Source organism: Melospiza melodia, chromosome Z, assembly GCF_035770615.1.
Source record: "Melospiza melodia melodia isolate bMelMel2 chromosome Z, bMelMel2.pri, whole genome shotgun sequence".
NCBI lineage: Eukaryota > Metazoa > Chordata > Aves > Passeriformes > Passerellidae > Melospiza > Melospiza melodia.
This window is the reverse complement of record NC_086226.1, coordinates 36,539,369-36,560,540: the sequence shown is the minus strand read 5'-3', so window position 1 is coordinate 36,560,540 and position 21,172 is coordinate 36,539,369. Positions and strand designations below refer to the sequence as shown.

The 21,172-nt window shown below is 40.7% G+C and overlaps 1 protein-coding gene across 3 annotated transcripts in view; it reads right to left on the bottom strand.

Moving 5' to 3' along the window:
• Window positions 1-21,172, bottom strand: part of MAST4 (microtubule associated serine/threonine kinase family member 4) — a 276,434-nt gene that overhangs the window by 151,989 nt on the left and 103,273 nt on the right. For 2 of the 3 annotated variants that reach the window (XM_063180836.1, XM_063180838.1), the window contains exon 4: window positions 11,734-11,808. The exons of the other annotated variant lie outside the window; for it this stretch is intronic. In XM_063180836.1, the coding sequence (XP_063036906.1) occupies window positions 11,734-11,808 (75 nt within the window). The remainder of the gene's footprint in view (window positions 1-11,733; window positions 11,809-21,172) is intronic. 3 annotated transcript variants of the gene reach the window in all.

Below are 21,172 nucleotides of genomic sequence, written 5' to 3'. Positions count from 1 at the left end.
TCTTGTGCAACCTGTCCAGAAGACCCCCACAAAATATAAAGATAAAAAAAGAATAGAAGACACACCTTAAGATTTGTATCTATTCAGCATGAAACAAAAGCAAAGGAAAGACAACAATAGTTTTTATCTGCACTTACTAGATGGTTTTAAACCAGAAGGAGACAAGCAAGTCCAAAAGTAAGTCTGCAAGAGGGAATAGTATAAAAAATTCCTCCCAGTTCATATACTGATTTATATGATTAAACTGGCAGACTAATGCATCAGCTTTCACCTTTTCTGCAGTCACACCACCAAGCTATCTGAGTCACGGAAAGCACCAGTGTATCTTCCATGCTAATTTCATTAGTGAAGATAATAGAATCACAAAACAGCTAGGGTTGGATGGACTCCAGAGATCATCTGGTCCAGTCATCGCGTCCAGCTGAGCTTTTAACATCTTCAGGACCTTCCTGAGCAGCCAGTTCCACCGTTCTGCTATCCTCAACATAAAGAAGTCCTGCCTCATGTTGAGGTTAAACTGCTTGTGTCATTTCTCCTTGTCACATCACTGGGCACCTCTGAAAAGAGTCTGGCACCATCCTCTTGGCACTCACCTCTGAGATATTTATATGCATTGATGAGATCCCCTGTCAGTCTTCTCCTCTCTAGACTAAACAGGCCCAGCTCTCTCAGTCTCTCCTCGTTAAGAGAGGTGCTCCAGACCCCTCATCATCTTTGTGTCCCTTCAATGGACCCTCTCCAGGAGCTCCTTGTCTCTCTGGTACTGAGGAGCCCAGAGCTGGACACAGCACTCCAGATGTGGCCTCACCAGGGCCCAGTAGAGGGGGAGGATCAGCTCCCTTGACCTGCTGGCCACGCTCTTCCCAGTGCAGCCCAGGATCCCACTGGGCCTCCTGGCCACAGGGACACACTGCTGGCTCATTGTCACCTTGTGGTCCACCAAGACTCCCAGGTCCTTCTCTGCAGAGCTGCTCTTCAGTGGGGCAGCCCAGCCTGTTCTGCTCCTTGGGGTTATTCCTGCCCAGCTGCAGGACCCTGCACTTGCCCTTGTTGAACCTCGTTAGGTTCTCCCTGTCCAACTCCCCAGCCCAGCCAGGCCCAGCCCAAAGGCAGCAGAGCCTTCAGGTGTATCAGCCATCCCCAGTTTGGATCAGCAGCAAACCTGCTGAGGGTACCTTGGATCCCTTCACCCAGGCCAGTGATAAACAAGCTGAGTGAGACTGGGCCCAGTATTGATGCCTGGGGAACACCACTGACTACAGGCCTCCAACTGGATTCTGCTGCCCTGATCCTGACCCTGTGAGCTCTGCCATTCAGCCACTCCTTGGTCCACCCCACTGTCCATTCATCTAAACCACGCTTCCCATGCTTACCAACAGTAAGTAGGTAAAATAAGTACATCTCAGTGACCAGGAAGCTTATCAGATGACCTTATCACATGGCACACACAGGACATCTAAGGGATCAGACAGCATATATTTAGGAACTGCAGCCCCTGCATGGCCAACCTGATCTCCTCTCATGATCAGGTGACCTGCCTGGGGGGATCACAAAAAGTTTGTGGACACAGTCTCCCTTCAGCAAAGTCTTTGGAGCCTACTGTCTCCTGAGGCATTCTGCTGGAGAAGCTGTCAGCCCACACCTTGGACAAGTGCACTTTTCATTGGTTTAAAAACCAGCTGGCTGGCTCAGCCCAGAGAGTGGTGATGAATGGTGCTGATATTGCAGGGGTGAGAAATAATGCTTTACTCAGAGAGTTACATGGAATAAGAAAAGGGTTGTAGAACAGGTTTCGCCTTACCCCTGAAACAGGCCTCACAGCCTCACAAGGAAGGACCCTGAACAAAGGACCACCTGGGCTTTTATACCCTGTGCAAGTCTGGGGCCTTTCCGAGCTGAGTCATCAGCTCCTGCTGTTCTCTGCTGTCACCAGGCTGTGCCAGAGCCTCATGCACTTTGTAGTGCAAGGGACTGGTGCCAGTTCACAGCCTCTTGTCCTCAGGCTCCGGGGAACTTGAGCTCAATCAGCAGCTGTACACTGAGACAACAGGGTAAAAGGCAATTCAGCAGATTGTGACCTTTGACTCAGGGATCAAGAAACCCACTGACTACAAAGAAGGGCAAGACTGAGCATGCAGGCTAATCAGCATGAGAAGCAAGGGAATAATTCAACCAATAGAACTTAGAATACTAATTAATACAAGAAGTAGGTAACTTGTAGTCAACATGCCGCTGTTCGCCAAAGTAGATACACAGTGTAAAATATCAAGAATTGGTGTTAGCTTCTCAGATTTACCACAAAGCTCTTATCTAAGCACAAATATGAAAGAAACAAATACCTCAGCTCCGTGTGTGAACAGGACTACTGCATGTGAGCTGAAAACAATTTTAGGGACAATGGTGCCACAACCAATTGGCAAACAGTCACTAGTGAGGTTCCTAAAGGCTCAGAACTGGACCCAATGCTGTTTCAGTCTTTACCCATGATTTGGATGAGGGGACAAAGTGTACCCTCAGTAAGTTCATGGATAAGACTAAGTTAAGTGGGAATGTTGATCTGCTGGACCGCAGGAACTCCCTGCATAGGGATCTGGGCAGGCTGGATCATGGCTGAGGCCAATGGTGTGAGGTTCAACAAGGCCCAGTGCTGGGTCCTGCCCTTGGGTCACAACAACCCCAGGCAGCTCCACAGCTGGGGCAGAGTGGCTGGAAAGGCCCTGGGGGTGCTGGTGACAGCAGCTGGACATGAGCCAGGCTGTGCCCAGGGGGCCAAGAAGGCCAATGGCATCCTGGCCTGGATCAGCAATGCTGTGGCCAGCAGGGCCAGGGCAGGGATTGTCCCCCTGTGCTGGGCCCTGCTGAGGCCACACCCCAAATCCTGTGCTGTTCTGAGCTCCTCAATTCAAGAAAGACATTGAGGCACTGGAGTGTATCCAGGAAAGAGCAACAAAGCTGGTGATGCATCTTCAGAGTGGGTCCTATGAGGAGCTGCTGAGGGAGCTGGGATTGTTTATCCTGGAGAAAAGGAGGCTCAGGGGTGACTTTATCGCTCTCCACAACTGCCTGACAAGTGGGTGTAGCCACATGGAGGTCAGCCTCTTCTCCCAGGCAACAAGAGACAGGATGAGAGGAAATGGCCTCGAGCTGCACCAGAGAAGGCTCGAGCTGGACATCAGAAAGAAATGCGTTCCTAAGCACTGGAATAGGCTGCCGAGGGAGGTGGTGGAATCACCATCCCTGAAGGTGTTCAAGAAATGACTGGAGATAGCACTAGTTGGTCAGCAGGTCAAAGATTTGCACTAAAGGTCTTTTCTAAACTACATGATTCTGTGAATAACATAGTTCTCTGTGAAAAAAAAAAAACCAAACTGTCTTTTTGAAGACACAAACCTGACCTCAGTATGGTTGAAATACTTCCCAACTCTGGTGTGACCCAACATTCCCCAACTCCCGTTCTAGGCCAATATTTCAAAATATAGATCACTATTTGGTCCCACTCCACCACTTTTTTTGCGTCCATACTATGCATTCCACACCTAAATGAGGTTGCATGCTGACTAATTTAACCGTATTTTAAGACTGACTTGAAATTTCTGTAATATTTTTTGCATAAATACTAGCATTTATTCTAGCCAAACTATTTATAATACTATTTCTGCCACAGCTACTTCTATTTTTAATCAACTGGGAAGCATGCAAGCAACACTGAGATGGAGATCACACATCTGAAGTAACAGCTGAAAATATCTAATTATAACTTGGTATTGCCTTGTATAGAATTAAGGTTTTAGTAAGGAGAAAAGGGAGTACTATGGATTTTTTTTTTCCCCCAGTTTGGTGTAGAATGTTACCAAACCTATCTAGTGCAATGAATATTACACTACTGACACACTGACTTGGCCAGGAGAATCATTTTATAAGGAAGACAATTTTAACTTGCCAGGGAGGATCCAACCATAATATTTGACTGTAACATATCTTCTGTTTCTATTTATACACCTACCAGACTCTCTAACCTTTGGTAAACATAACTTTCTAGTAATCAATTGGCCATCAAATCAACATTCTGTCAGCTATTGCCACACAGTAGTGCTAGGGAATAGTGCTTCATTCTCTGCACTCCCTTGCCTACTAGAAGATTTCTTTTTTATATTAGCAGATCCTATGATGAACACATTGCACTAATATTCTACTCTAACAATAAGATTCTCTGATTTGTGTTGATTTTATGGTAAAAAGCAGTAAAATTTTAGGAGTCTAGGTTTAAAATATACTTAAGGCGGAGCCTAAAAAGATACCAAATAGCAGCTGATCCATCTAGCTATTTATTATCAATAGCCATATATAAATTATTATTTTTAATGAGACCTCTCAACTATTTAAGACCTTCAGTCTAGGTTTAACAGGTAGAAACATGGTTCTCAGCAGCAAACTATTTCTTTACAATTACAAATCATGAGCCACTAAGACAGAAAAAAGCTGTAGAAAAATTTTATCAATTCAAAATGTACAATAAATTACTGGTTTAAATTCAGAAATTACTTTATAAGCAAGCAAGTATCAGATTTTTTAAAAAAATGTTCTGCAGAAATTGTTCAGTGTGAGTTGAGAGATTACTTGGCTGTGTAATTAATTGATAGGGTACTCACACCAGAATGAGTGTAAAAGCAAACTATCTGTGCTGACATGTCTTCTCTCTTCACAGTTTGGAGTTTATTAAATTCATTCTTCTACAGTGTTTTTTCCAAGCTAACAAAATTCTCAGTAACCTTCATAATTGTTAGACAGATGTTCCTAATTTACACCTGCACCCTTATCTGAATGCAGCTTTATTTATGCAGTGAAACACAAAAAAGTTCGAAAATTGTCTGAATGCTTTCCCTTGTAACTCTTTCTCAATTCCATGCTCCCATATCAAATTGGCTTTTATTTAACTGTTAACTTTCACAGCTTTATAAATGCATGTTTTGTCTTACAGATCATAGCTACTAGAGCACTTTCTTTAATTTTGTCTAGCTGTGTCCACATTTGTGACACACTAAGAAGCTCCAGCAAACAAATTAACCAGCAACCCTTTATATTAAGCTTCTGTTTCAAGGTACCACCAGCTAATGTAAACATATTAATGCAATGTAATACAGCAAAAGCTATTTAGAGATTACATCTATACTACTTCCATGTAAATCTGAGAACCAACTCTGCTTTGTAGGTCAGGCAGACAAGTCAGAATCCCCAGTGTCTCAGCATCTTTTATACTTCACTTTTTTTTAATGGTGTGACTACATCAGTGGACGAGGACAGGGTTATCGGTATCATTTATCTGCACTTCTCTAAGGCCTCTGACACAGTCCCCTACAACATCCATCTCTCTAAAGTGGAGACAGATTGATTTATTGGGTGCAGTGGGTGGACAGTTATGTGGATAAAGAATTGGCTGGGACAGTCGCACACAGAGGCAGTGATCAATGGTTCAGAATCCCAACATACAAGACAAGCAATGTCCCTCAGGGGTCCTTAAGCATTATTTAATATCATCCTTAATGACAACAGACAAAGGAATCAAGTGAACCCTCAGCAAATTTGCAGATTTCCGCAAGCTGAGTGGTGCAGTTGACACACCTGAAGAACAGGAAGCCATCAAGACAGACCTGGACAGGCAGGAGAAGTGGGACCATGGGAATCTCACGAGTTTTAACAAGACAAAATGCAAGGTCCTGCACTTGAGTTGGGGCAACTCCCAGTATGAAGCTTCAGGACAAACACATTGAGAGCAGCTCTGCTGAAAAGCACTTGGGGGTGCTGGTGGCTGAGAGGCTGGACATGACCCAGGCATAGGCATTCATACCCCAGTAAATCACACGTGTCCTGGCCTGCATCCAAAGCAATACGGCCAGCAGGGCCAGGGAGAGGATTCTGCCCCTCTGCTCTGCTCTGCTCTGCTCTGCTCTGCTCTGCTCTGCTCTGCTCTGCTCTGCTCTGCTCTGCTCTGCTCTGGTGAGACCCCACCTGGAATACTGTGTTCAGTTCTGAGGTCCCCAGCACAGTAAAGATATTCACTTGTTGAAATGAGTCCAGAGGAAGTCATCAAAATGACAAGAAGGATGGAGCACATCTCCTATGAAGAAAAGACTGAGAGAATTGGGATTGTTCATTTTTGAGAACAGATGATTTCAGGTACCCAGTACCTGAACGGAGTCTAAAAACAATGGAGACACCTTTTTACAAGGGCATGTAGTGAGAGGAAAAAGAGTAATGCCTTCAAACTGAAAGGGGGCAGGTTTAGATTGGGTATTAGGTGTTGGGGAAGATGAAACAGGAAAGCCTTATAAATATGATTGTCTGGCAAAAGATTTTGAGAATATAGAAACTATAAGCAAGACTGAAATGAAAGCAAGCTTTGAGATTCCTTAGTTAGCGAACAATTGGAAAACAATGGTGTGGCCGGACTGAAGGTAATCCCCTTTTGATGGAACAACACCCTCTGCTTGCAGACAGCTCCAAGGGTCAGAGCAGACCCTACTAGCTTAGCAGAAGGGGTCCAAAGAGTAGTTTTTAGGGTTTAAAATGTAATAACACAGTATGGTAATGTAATGATTCTTATAGGCTGCATGTAAATGCCGTAGGATTTGTATATTGTACTAGATTGGTTAGTGAGAATTAGAATATTCAGCACAGAAGAAGATTTATTGTATTGCAACAGGAACTTCACTCTCTTACTCTCTTACCCTCTCATCCTCTCTACCCCTCTCTTCTCTCAGGCCTGCTCTGAGCTGTGGCTGGCAGCTCCCAGCAGGACCCTGTACACATGCCCTTTGCAATAAACCACAAGTTCCACGACCTTGTTTCAGAGATCTCTCGTCTCCGTCCATCCCAACTGTCCTACCCCCTGATGCTCCTACAATTAGGAAAAAAGTTTTTCCTGTGAGGCTGGTGAGGCACTGGAACAGGCTGGCCTGTAGAACCTGTAGATGTCCCATCCCTGGACATGGTCACGGCCAAGCTGAATGGAGTTCTGGTCTAGAAGAAGACATGCTTGCCTATGGCAAATGATCTTAAGGTCCTTTCCAATCCATACCATTCTATGATTGTCTAATTGTTTGAAGTTTAGCTTTCCCTGATTTGCAGTAGATCAAACATGAGCGCATAGCTGTCCAAGTTCACAGCACCATAACCTAACAACTCTACTCTCTTTTGACAGGACAGGCCAAGATCCTCTCCCCTCAGGAAACATTAGTCTCACTAAGGCAATACAGCGTGTTCCTTGCTGCTTTGGGTCACCCAAATCACTGACCCAGAAATGCACTTCATCAGGGTCCAGGACAAGCAGACACAAGTGAATCACTGCAATCAGATGACCACAGATGAAAGATCTTCTGGGTAATTTGTAACTCAGAGTCCTCTGACTCACACAGCACTGCTGCTGCTCTCATGAGACACACTGCATTGCCTCCAAGTCTCCCAAATATTCCCCCATAACCACGAGGTTAGGAGACAGATGCAGGAAACTCAGGACATGCAGAATTAAATGCCAGAACAAAGCCCAGCAGAATGTAGGCACAAAACCAGTATTCCTTTACAAGTTTGTGATGATCTTGCGTCAAGCCCAAATAGCATCCCTGATACAGGCAACAGTCCCTGCAAGCTGTGCAAGCTGAGCTTCCACTACATCCTGCCACCTGGGCAAACAGCTGCTACACAGGAAGGGAAAAGGAATAAAAAGGATCTGACATCTGACCAGTCTTGACAGTGCGAAGATACAAAACAACATTTTCAAAGTAACAAGTTTGTTTGGTTTTAATATTTTCTTTGTTTTTTGGAGGGATTTTGTGTGTGCGCGTGCGTGTGTGTGTGTGTAGTGTGTTTTTTAAACTAGGAGAGCTGAACTAACTAGCCTAAAGAAAAGCATGTGAGATTTGTTGATGGCAACTTGCCATCTTTGGTCCAAAAGCAGGCAAAATAGTCCTTGGTTGGCATAACAAGACCATGAGGCTTCTGTGCACCTGTACCACCAGGAACAACTGGTAGCTCTTCCTGAGGCAACAAATGAGTGCAACAAAACAAACAGCTCGAGAAGTTTTGCCAGACTTGCCCTTCTACAGCTTCCTACTCTGGAACTACCTGCAAAACTGACTCTCAGCCATATTCCTAGTCTTGATCAGGAGAGCATCCTGACTCCCCCACAGCCCAAGAATGAATGATCAATGATCTGTAGGCCCAAGTGGTAGAGGCGGCTGTCAAAAGGCACTGCAGCGGATGTGTCTGCAGAGAGACAAGGATGCAGCTTAAGTCATTGGTAGGACTGGGAGATAGGCTGCACTGATGTTGCCCTTTGAAATTACTGGAGTTCAACTTTCCCAGCTGAGTTACAACTTCATGAGGGAAAGCTGGGGGCTTTCTTCACCAGCTGCCTTGCAAATGGATTCCTTGAGGCGGAGTGCTTTCTGGTAAGGTTGTCACAGTAACAACTGGTAAGGGCAATCTTGCCACACAACAGGAAAGATGAATTCTGATGTCGCTCCTACTGACTTGCAGCAGTCTGAAGGTGACTGACAGCAACAGTAGTTCTCAAAGTGCAACAGGAATACAAAGGAGAGACATAGTTTGTCTCTCTGAAGCCCTGTGCTAACAGCACTTCCCTACTTTACTTTCATAGTGATCTGAATAGTAAATACTGAGGATTACACTCTGCCTGAAGCACATCCTTGGAACACAGATGAGCCTTTGAAGAACACCATATTACCCCCTTTTGTTAATCAGTTAATCAGATTAACCATGCACAGGCCACACTTTGGCCAGCCAAATCTGCTCAGGGTTTCTCCTCCAACCAGTATGTAATCAGCTGCAATGCCTGCTTCAAGACAATTTGTCTTCTTTCCTTTTCTTGAGTAGTCTCAGCCCATAGAGAGTAAATGCAGTACAGCCCCAACAGTCCTGAAAATCACCTTTTCACACTTCTCGTGTCCACTTCCAGGACATGTCCCATGTAGAGCAGCAAACTATGCCACCTTGTCCTATAATCACCAGGCAATATCCCTACTCCAAAACTTTCCGGTGAGCTGCCAAGGCCAAATCCAGATTCTGCATTCCATCAGCTGGCCCATCTGAGTGGGGTCTGGCCTCAAGTTAACATGACATCTCCCAGATCCGAAACCCAGATAAGTATTAGACACACGTTATGTCACAAGAGGTTTAGATTGAGTATTAGGAGCAATTTCCCCACTGAAAGGATGGTCAGGCAGTGGAACAAGGGTCCCAGGAAAGTGCAGAATCACCATCCCTGGAAGTGTTTAAAAGATGTGTAGATACAGCACTTGGGGACACGGTTTAATGGTGAATATGGTGCTGGGTTAACAACTGGACTGGATGATCTTTGAGGCCTTTACCAACTTTGACAATTCTATGATTCCATGAGCCCAAAGTACATCATTCAAGCCCCTGCCTGTGACCCATGCACAAAAGAAGGGAGAAGGCATGCAGGAAGAATGAGGAAACAAAGAAATTAATAGCTCAAATTACCTCAGCCAGACTGGGGATGTACAGTACTTTCAACTGTCGATTTCAAGAACACAGCAAGGGGGTGGGTGGGTGAGAAGAAAAGCGCAGATACCTAGGACATAAAGCTTGGCACCTATTCTTGACTGAGAAATGTGCAACAGAGAAGAGGAAGAGAAGGCATGGCTGGTAGCACATACGGGTACAGGTGCTTGTTAGTTTTGTAGGCTTGCCACGTCCAAGTACTGCCCACTCAGTGAAATGTTACCAAAGAACAGGACTCAGAAGACCACTGTTCCAGATTTTCACCAGTGTCTTGCCCAGATAGTGAGGGAGATTATGTGAGTGACCTGCAGATCACAGAGAACTATGAACTTGCAGTTTTTCTCTTCTCTCCCACTGGCACTCAAAAAGTGCTTCATATTTGCCTTCTCTTTTCTCCTCCCCTGCCTCTTCTTTCCTCTTTTCTCTTCTCCTTCCTTCTCTCTCCAGACATATTTTAATCAAAACAAAACACTAAACCAGAGCAGTGTTCTTAGTATGTGCTGGGAAGTTTTTTCTAAGCAGCTGGTCATGCTGAAACTGGTGGCAGTCATTGCAGGGGGAGAGGTGGAGCTGATGTGGTCTGTGGTAACAGCCCCCCTCTGGATGCTGGTTTAGCAGAGCTGAGCTGCTGACATGCTCCCAGTGCATCAGGATGTTCTCCCAGCAGCAAAGAAAATAAAGGACACTGGCTTAGGACTCTAAAAACACCAAGCAAGACCCTTTCTGGTCCTTCTGTCCCACACAAAACAGAAGAGCAAATACTAAGGTTACTCTTAGCTACCACACTGAGGTTTCAACAGCACACCTATGTATATTCAAACATACAGTAGGGTACTGGTACTAAAAAGGTGAAAAAACACAGGTAAACTAGGTAAGAGGAGGGAGCAAAACCTAGCACACTTATGTCCACAGAATTGCACTTCAGCAGACATTTTTCCTTTACACATTGAGGCTCTACACATTGCAGAAATTACTTGACTCTAGTAAACAGTAATGCACACAGAAAGTGGCTTGTCAAGAGTATAGGCTGATACCTGTGTGTGTGTGGATAGATAGATAGATAGATAGACAGACAGACAGACAGACAGATAGATAGATAAATAGATAGACAGATAGATAGACAGAGATAGAGATGCTTTGGGGTGGTTTTTTTGGGGTATATGTGTGTGTTTGACTTACTTTTGCTTCTTTAAACCCCAAAAAGCCCTTCCCCAGACCCCCAAAAGGATATCTTAGTATTGATAATGTTGTTACATGCTGAAAGAAATGGCAAAAGTCAACATTACTAATACCTAATGAATTAACACATATAAAAACTGAAGGAATCAGTATGACAACAGTACTTGGAATCCTAATTGAAATATAAGACAAAACAGAGAACCAGGGCTTTTCTTTCATAACCAGGACTGCTATCACAGACTTACTTCAACCTGTATCAAAAGTTGTATGTAAATATTGCAATCAATTCTTCAGTATCTCAAATAAAGTGAAAAATGGGATTTCCAGGCAGTGATAGTAATGGATACACAGTTTCATATTTGCTGAAGTATCACAAAAAAGTAGCACAAAATAAATACAGGTGAACAGTGATGCTCTAAAATGTGCACTATATTTTATTTCATTAAAAGTTACATAGTAAAATCAACCTCAGTGAACCTATCAAGTTTTCTGAGTACAACTCTAAAAAGGTGGAACGGCCTTATGAACTAGCAAGTACTGCTATTGCATCTGCTCATATAATCTTTTGATGTCAGTCTATTTTTTTACACCGAAACTTTGTATTGCTTCATAGCGCTTGATAATAATGTTTGATTATTTCCATATCCTTGCCAATTTTTTATTCAATGAAAGCCTTCTGCAGTTTAAGAATGAGACAAACGAACTGCACAAGGATTTACAAAAAGACACCACACAAACTGATAAAAGTGAAGTGGAACTTTTCATAGAGTTTCCATTACACTTTGCAGATACAAACAAAATTTCCCCACAACTTTAAAGTTAAAAAAACAACTGCTGCACTTGAGGAGCAATCAATCCAGTGCTGAAGTTCACCTTTAGAGATAGTGATTATATTACTTGCAGATGAGTAAAAATAACTAAATCCCCCACCAAGCACATAGAGCTTCTCTCTAGCAACAAACCCTCTGCTGACACAACATTCCATTTTAGAAATGGTCCTTCAATAAAGGCACTCACTTTTGTAGCTGATGGTTCCACTAGTCTCTGACGGTGGCGCGCTGAGCTGAAATGACTCTTCTGAGGCGTCCCTTCCTGACAGTGAATGAAGAAAGGAGAGGAAGAACAGAGGAAAGGGGGGCAATGGATCGTGGAGGGGATGGAATGGAAGATGTTGGAGAAGGGAGAGGGAGAGTATTTAACTGAACTGTATTTTCACTAACTTTGAAAAAGTTTTATGACATCAATTCAAGTAATACCACTTTACAAATATCAGAAAGAAAATTAAGCATTTGCTTTAAAAAGCAGCCTCTCAAGGCTTTTCTATACGTTTCTATTATTCACACACATTTAATAATGCTGTCTCCTATAAATCCACATATACACACATGTACACATGCACACACATACATACACTTCATTTTCAGATACACATATTAAAGTTAAACATTCATTTCACTTTCCCAAAGTATACACATTATCTTACATTTTCTATATCAACTTAAGCAGTTAAAACCCCCATCCAACTGGATTTATGCTTCAACACAAACATCAAAATCTCCTCTAGCAAAATAAGATTTTTTTTAGATTCATATTGTCTACCCAGACCTGCAATAATCACCTTAAATTCTAAAGACTTTTACGTTACAGAGATTAATGTCCTTGCCTGAGAAAACTGAGAAAGACCAGGCTCACACAGGTGAAAGGTAAGTATTTTCTCTGAGAAGGCAAAATCTGAAAGAGCATCCATCTGAAAAATAATCTGAAACTGATAGTCTTCATTACACGTGCAATACAACAAGAGATTTTTCCAGGATATGAGACAGTGGTTCCAAATCCTCTATCTGCTTAATATCCAGCAGTCAGAAGTGCAACATTTAGTTTCTTCCCTAAGACACTTCAAATACACTGCGTCAATCTCTCCAGAAACTTTCCAATTTTGAAAGCCCCTCATTGCTGTAGCAAGTACGAACTCTACAGTCTGTTATTTCAGGTATGTGTTTGAAGGGGAGAAGATATGGGTGAAGAGCCTCCTTCTAATCACAGGAATCAGAGGATGAAAATTTACAAGACTTATTTTTTTCTTTCTTTTTTTCCTTTTTCTTTCGGAACCAATACACAATTCTTTTAAGAGTCTTCCCTGGAAAAGAAAAGTCACAGTATTTTAAAAATATAAGACAGACCTGCTCCTATTTCTGAAAAGATATTCACAGGGCTTTTTAAATGAAAATACAATGCTACTCAAATATTTTTCAAGATCTCAAGATTTGTTTTTCAAAAGGCATTTTTATAAAAGTAGTTTTTTACACCTCCTTAACAAAAAGGCTTCTACTTCTGGCATGACATCACATAACAGAATCAGCCCTGTAGCTCAAAAAGATCTGGTGGAAATAATCAAAGATTACAGCCACCACAGGAAGATGATATCATAGTTCACCAAATCTACAACAGCAGTAGTGCAAACTAGCTCTACTCCATAGAACCAGCATTACAGAAAAAGTAATTATCCAATACTTGCCTAACACTTGGTTACAATTGCAGAAGACTGTTCTGCTGATGGCAATGTACTTTGGTAACATTCCATTACTGGTGTAATGGACTAAAATCAGCAGTAAGTACAATGGCGAGAAGGTAAAGAAGACCTTTACACTTCTTCTTTAACAATTTCTTTTAAAAATTCTCAACGCCCTTGCCATTATAATCTAACATCAAATTTTATATAATTACCAACAGAAGCCTGAAAAGGGTCTCCTCTCTGTCATAGTTTGGAAACGATGGTAGAGTCAGCTTAACGTGGACATAAGCTAGCAAAAGTGCAGAACTTCAGAGGCCCTACCTTCTCCCATATTATGGTTATTAGCTATTCTAACACGGGATCCTGTACTTAACTGAGAAACAAGGAATTCTTCTTCCCTTATTCACATTTTTCTTTCTTTCCTATCTCTCCTTCAGAATGCTTTCTAGAAGCAGTTGAGAGCTAGCACGAACACAGTTAACACAGGAAAAACCCCAATACAGCACCAATACCATTTCAGAAGCAAAAATGTGTACCTAAATTGATGTGATTACTCCTATGAAAAAGGAAAGTCAGAGTTCAGACTACTGAATGTTTATGTGGGCTGTTCCTTCAATCACACCAGCCAGTACAACATCCTGAATCAGAATATATTAACAGTTCGCTTTTTAGCCCAAAACAGTCAGGGTAGACTTCATGCATACTATCCCATGCAGGGATGATAGTTTATCATCAGGATACATGAAGGTTCAACTAAGATCAACAAGAGATTAAAAAAAGCTGGAAAGAAGCTGGTTCTTTCACTATGGAAAAATTAGATATTGAGCATTTGAAGGCATTAGAGACATTAGACTGTACAGGTTTTGCATCGTAATGTCATGTTCCTTAGTACTGCATTTCAGCTGATAAAAACAGAAACCTTCTACCAATGTCAGCAGTAGGTACTCTTCCTAAGGGGTTGTCTAATAAGGGCAGACAAACCAGAGTCAATGTCACAAAGACACGGCAATCTTTAAAAAACAAACAAAAAAAAATCCCCCCAAAAAACCCCACGCCAACAAAAGCCTACACGCTGAAAAGACTTAAGTATTCAGAGTCACTGCAGTTATTACCAGTAAAGCACATACAGTGGATCCATGATACCCTTGAAGGATGAATGTCCTTGAGAGAGGAAGCAGTCAGTTGCAATTATAAGTTGATATAATAAAACTACTGTCAGAAAACTTGTAAAAGCCAACACAATTCACATCAACAAGGACAGCTAAAGGAAAAACTGAAGGATCCTAAACAATTCTCTGGTACGGTATTTTAGTATTTTAGTTAGGTGGCATGCAAAAAATCAGCATGGGAGCAGAAAGAGACAGAGGCTTATTTCATTTAACAGGTGAGTAATCCAAGAAATAATCTTGTGGGAAACACACATCTTGGGGTAAGAAAAAACAGAACAAAAAAAACTACATAAAAGCAAAAACACACACCCCACAAAAAAAAAAAAAAAAAAGGCAACACAGGGGCAACAAGTATTGCACATAGTTTATTTCAAAGTCACAGAAGCCTGAAAATAGCTGTGAGGAGAAAATATGCTTTTGGCTGAAGAGGCTGGTAGCTAATTCAGCTATGTATAGGCTCTAATACAGATACCAAAAGCAGTTTCCATTAAGAGCAGCTACCATTCACTGTGTGGCAGTTCTCATGAAAACAGCAGTATCAAGAGAAAAGCAAAAATAGCAAGTGACAAAGCATGTGGTCTTATCTGAAGAGATTTCTACCTCCAGACTGAAGTGGCCACAGACCTCTTTTTTTCCTCTCCATTTTTATTGACTGCCAGACCAAGATCTGAAATAAGTGGCAAAAAATTCCACACTGAGGAGTTGAATTCACCAACAAACACCACAGCTCGTCTCTGACAGATCTGCAAGTATTTAGCACTGAAGTAAAAATAATTCACAGACACAATTCCATCCACATAAAACTGGGCAAATCCTTATGCTGACAAGGCTATTTCTATGTTTTTACATTAATGAGTGTCATACTGAAGATTACCTCCTCATGTGCCCTCAAACCATGATCGTTCTAAGCATGCTTCCTCCCCCAAGACTAGCCCTGGGCTATCTCAAGATTCATCTGCGCCCATCAAGTCCCTGCCACATCTTTATGTATCCATGACTGATACATAGAGGTGTCCACAGAGATGACTGAGCATCCTGGCATTTGAGTTGAGCAATAGCTACAGCAAAACTTAAGGCCAAGACCTGCCATCATAGTCAAGACTGTATCTAAACTTTTTGTTACTTTCCCTTACATGGCAATCTACCTCCTGTTGTATAGCATCTCACACTAGATGCAGCTGTTCTATTCAACTACCAAACCACTACACCGTATATTTTTAACTGCTCTGAAGATTCCTTTTTTCTTTCTTTCTACTGCAATGTTAAAATGTTACTCTGTTATAATTCATCTCTTTAGGAGGGCTATGTAAATACAGCTGTGAGGGTACAGCAAAAATACAAGAAAGGACAAAGCAAATAAGAAAATTAGGAACAAAAATTATGTGTTAGAATGTGATGTGTTTAGTCTGATTTTTATCTTTCTTTCTTTCTTGCCTCAAAAGGGCCAAGATATCAGCAACAAAGAATGCCATTCAACTTCTGATAGCTCAGTAGTTTTAGGATATAGCAAAGGAAGCAGTAAATATTGTGGGATGGCTACATAATCAAGTCATTTCACATTATTAAAACCTTCAACAGCAGCACTGCAACACTAATTTACCATATTACCCAGTTATGTTTTTATTAGTTATATTACACAATTCAGAAAGTCAGCACGCTACATCAGCATTAGTATTTCTTCCTACACACAGCTTCCTGGCACAGGTTACCTGCTGAAGAGATCTGTGAACATCACCAAGGCCATCTCTATCAGATATCTGCTTGGTAAAAGCTACTGGTGATTAGACTGGGTCCATCCAGTTATGATCATTTCATACTTAATCCTTGAAGTGTGTTAGTAGATAAAATTTTGACAACTGTTTTATTCTATTACATTCTGTCTGTTATAAAGTTATGTCTTATCTGCTGTAAGGTCACCAGTAGCTTTGCAGTCTTGTACAAATAAATTTCTCTGTGTTTCAACTTACCAGAGATAATGAAATGCTATTCCTGTTTCAGCAATAACATGAGACTAGGAAAGAGGAAAAAACAAAAGATATAGGGAGACTCAAAAGGTAAATTATTCAAATTTTGAGTGTTATGGGTGCAGATTGGTTAATCGGCTTTTCATAATGAAACAGGAGGGAAAAAGTAGTCGTTACAGGCACTGGGGCCTTTTTCTCATAAAGATTAATTCAACGTATTAAAACAATTTGATACTTCATGAGAGATAGAGGTAGCACGGATGTGCAGAAAGGGAGGGAGGCTGTACACATTTTGTTCTCACAAAAATTCACAAAACTAGACAGCAGAACATACTCTCCCCACAGGGCATGATACTGAAAATTCACCAACACTTAAAGGGTATACAGTGTGGAAAAGCTGAATTACTCAAGGTGACATGGAAATAATGCAACAGATTGATGATGACACTATGAGAATCAATTTAGGCAAAGACAGACCAGAAGGTGTTCAGAAGCTTGGAACTTACCCTTCCGATAACATAGCATAATCCAAAAATGTCTACACGCCCTTGTGCTGGTGCAAGAGGTAACAAACAATGCAGTATAATCCTGCATCGTAGTCTCCATGACTTCAAAGTATGCTGAATTCAAACTACTCATTTTTGTAAAACAGAGCAGCAGACAGTAGGCAAATCAGCATGCCAAGTGAGGGGGCAGGACCATGTTATAAATTGTAACACACAGTCCTTTTCTCTCAGCTTTAGATTCAAGCAAGTGCAAACTGTTTTGGGATTTACTGGGGGGAGGGGTGTGCTGGTGTGGCTAAGTTTTTAACTACTAAGATGTTCATTTCCTGCTGATGTCCACTGCCCCAAAATTTGAATTTCGGTGTAATACTTGACTAGGCTCTGAGCCAAGCTTTATAGGCTGATCAGGAAAGCTCTTTCTGCTTCAGAGGCATCTCACCGCAGAAAAAAAAGCATAGTTAAGTAAGAAAGATTTCTACATAGTTAGGGAATTTGAAAATCAGTCATAACTGTTTGTCAGTTATTTGACAAACAATGTCACATTATGGCACAACTGACAATCCTTACAGCCAAGGCAAGATATCATGTCAATAAAAAGCAACACACATGTGCAGTTTCAATTTTGAATGGTAAGAAAACAAATCCTTGAAAACTATCTCCCAAACAGAACACGAACCAAAGGCCAGGAATGCATCTTGCACCAATTAAGCTGTCAGCAACAGAAAGTACTGTCAGACGAAAAAATCATCTCAGGTAAATTTCTGTATCGCATTCTTGCAGCACAGCAACAGATGTTAAATTCTGAGTAACAAAAATGTGTAACTAACATGGTTACTGAAATTGCTTGGCAGTCTAACACATCAGTGTGCCAGACACTCTCCTAGTTATGGAACTCCCCTCTGCTCCCTAACCACATCCAGTTCTATGCAGACAATCATTAAAGCACTTGAACAAAGAACATTGGGCCATTTTGAAGGAGAAAAGGGCAAGAACTATTTTTTGACAGGATCCTCATTGATTACTGCATTTCCTCACTGGTACTAGAGAGAACACACATGAAAAATGGGCGCTTTAAATAACACCTTTTTTCTAGAACAGCTCCTCTGCAGAAACTCATCCATTTAAAAGTGACTGAAATTCTCCCCCATGTATCTCCTGAGAGCCTGGAGACAGGAAAACACACTTCACAAACCTATAAGCCAGACCAGCTTTACTGGATTCAGCATCAGAAGAGGTTAGTATTGATTTGTCAGATAGACTTCACATCAGAAAGAAATCACATTGAAATAATTGAAGGTGTCTTTAGGGTGAAACAGGCAATCAAAAAGCATACACTACTACATTTTGAAGCAGTGCTAAAAAACTAACTGGAAGCTTCCATTCTTCCTCTTAAAATAAAGGAAGAGGCATAAGGTGCTACAGGAACCATTAAAAGACATCAGCCCTAAGCATACAAAAATAAATACACAGGAACAGAAATGTAGAAAACAAAATGCATGCACAAAAAAGGTGATTGTTCTCTTGTTATTCTACTCTAAAACCCCTGAACACCATAAAAAATCAGACAAAAAAAAAAATCAGTTGCAAAGTCTTCTCACAAATGCTCAAAAATATTCAAGCCCTGATCTTCAATCTCAATTAGATAAGACTAGCATTTTCCCGTGACTATAAGGAGAATGTAAGAAAGAATGCCAGAAGACAAAAAGGAGAAAAACAAATTTGGCATTGCTGGTTAGGCAAATTGCATGCAACAGAAAACAAATTCCAAAGACTCATGAAAAAAAATTGTGCTGAAATGTAAGGAGTAAAACAATGCAAAGTCCTAAGAGCAAGAAAGACAACCACTGTTTGAGAAATTACACTGAAGCAACAGTCAGTCAAGATGCTGCTGCAGTCTAGCAGGCACTAGTCTCTTCAGAAGATCACAGTCATATGCAAAGACGTCTTTGCAGTTACCTCACACAAATACATTTGTTAAGGATTAAATCTCTTATCACAACCACAAAACAAAGCACGTAAATGCAGTAATACCCCCTACTCAAGTCATAGATGTGATACGCTCAACCTCAAATCTTCTCTGCTGAAAATCAACTCAAAAAAATCGTAGATTTTAGCTACCCTGTCCTAAAAACAATTTTCAACTGTTGCCTCCAGACAGTAGCAAATACCCATGACTAAAGTAACAAATATTAAAATGCTCTTTATGCTTGAATGTTAAAGCCTTCTGCTTATCATTGTCAGTCTAATAATACACCACACCTGACTACTACTTTGCTTTACACCAAATTAACTGTGATACTCTTCAATGTCAAAACACAAATACACACCTCTGTCTTGAAGAACTGAAAGAGACGAGCACATGAATATAGAATCAGAGTAACATGAAATGTAGCTCTTACTCTTGTCACAAACATTTGCTCTTATTTTTCATTTATATTATTCCTTCCTTATTGAAGTTCTTAACAGTTACTAAAATCTCAAAAAAAAGAGTAATTTAAAACTAAAAAGCTGGGTTCCCAAGGGGCACTGAAGTCCTAAAATCAATTTTCCACTCATAACCTAAATTTTCCAGCTGTGCTCATGAGTGTTGTATTCATAAAAGACAAGAGTTTGGGGAATACTTCCAGGTTCTTCTGCACACAAATTCTGACTGCTGAATTGCCCTAATGTATCTGCACAACTTGGGTACATACAACCAGGCTTTTTTTTAAAGTAACTGAAATGGTATTCTTCTAGTGGCACAATTTAAAGCAAAGTGGTAAAACACCTTAAAAAACCCTTTTCATATCAAAAGAACTCAGAAGTTAAAGCAAGCGCACACTTTCATACTATTAGCACATTTTCCTTACTTTTCACATAGAAAGAGAAAGTTACACTGAGGAACAGGAGAGAATCTACATTAGCTGAAAAACATCTCCAGATATGTTTCTGTATTTGATATAACATGATTAATCTTTAGAGAATACCAAAAATATTCAAATACACAAAACACATGCAGAAACATGCACACTTCAAGCTGTAGCTATATAGGACTTAAAATACTATCAGAAGACATGACATTATTTCTACAAAACATATCAATGCACTCAAGTCAATTTCACAGGGCAGATATGCTGAACTATTTCCAGATTCCAGACAGCTGAAAGTGAAATTCAAAAAACATGTATTGCTTCATAACAGTAACTACTAGTTACCAAAAGCTCATCTTCTAATCACGGACCATCCAGTAAGTTTGATTACTAAAACGTTTTCTTCAGATTTGATCACTTGCAACATTTTCTTTTACAGAACCCAGACAAGGATGGAATATTTTACTTTGTGCTGCTAAAACCGGATCTCCTATTTCTGATAGTAAAGCTTAAACTTGTAATATTTTTCAATGTGCATGTTCATAGCTTTGAAATAATGTCTTGGTTGGGGAGGATAAGCAGATGTCATAGAAGTGTTACATAACATCCTTATGAAACTAAGCCAAGCATATATACACAAAACAAAGGAATTTCATAAAGGACAAAGTACTCCAAATAAAATATGTACTGTAAAAACCTGGTATTTCACTGCTGAAGTCTCTGAAGAGCTTGTTTTTTATCAAGGGCACAGACAGTGAGTGCAAATATCCTTTTTGTCTCTAATCCCAGCTGTTGTATGCCACTGTAGACCTAAAATCAAGGGGGACTTGAATGAAGGGAATCCAAGAGGAACACGAGTTACAAACTGAGACAAAGTAATTGAATAAGATTACAGAAATCAAGAGTTGCTGACAGAAGACAATGATGTTCTGATTTACCTTGGATGAAGCAAGGATCCTACAGAGAATAAGGTTAGCATTGCAGAAGTTAGTGCTACGTGTATAAGAGGAAAAGTAAAGCCAAGAAAATGAGATCAAAAACAATTATGAAATTGCAGTATTGAATGTTTTGCTTTGAAATCATAGCAGTAACTTACAGATTTTTATGTAATCTTAATGTTCAAATGAGTAATTGGTAGTGTTACAAGCAATTTGAAGCAAATATTGCCTCAGTCTAATAGAAGGAATTAATAGCATCTGAAAGCCTGTGGGCAATTTTGAGAAAACTGCTAACTTAACAAATCTAAAACTTTTGACTTTAAAAGCAAATGTAGTTTATCAGTTGGTTAAAGCAAACATAAAATCATTATGTAAAATAAGACACATGAACCAGCATCACAATCAAAACTGCATCACATTGAAAGGAAGCAACTTATAAAAGATTTGAAAAGAAAATACAGACAATTACTAGTTTCATTAGTTGTGACAAAGTAAGTAAAACCATTTGTCAAACCAAG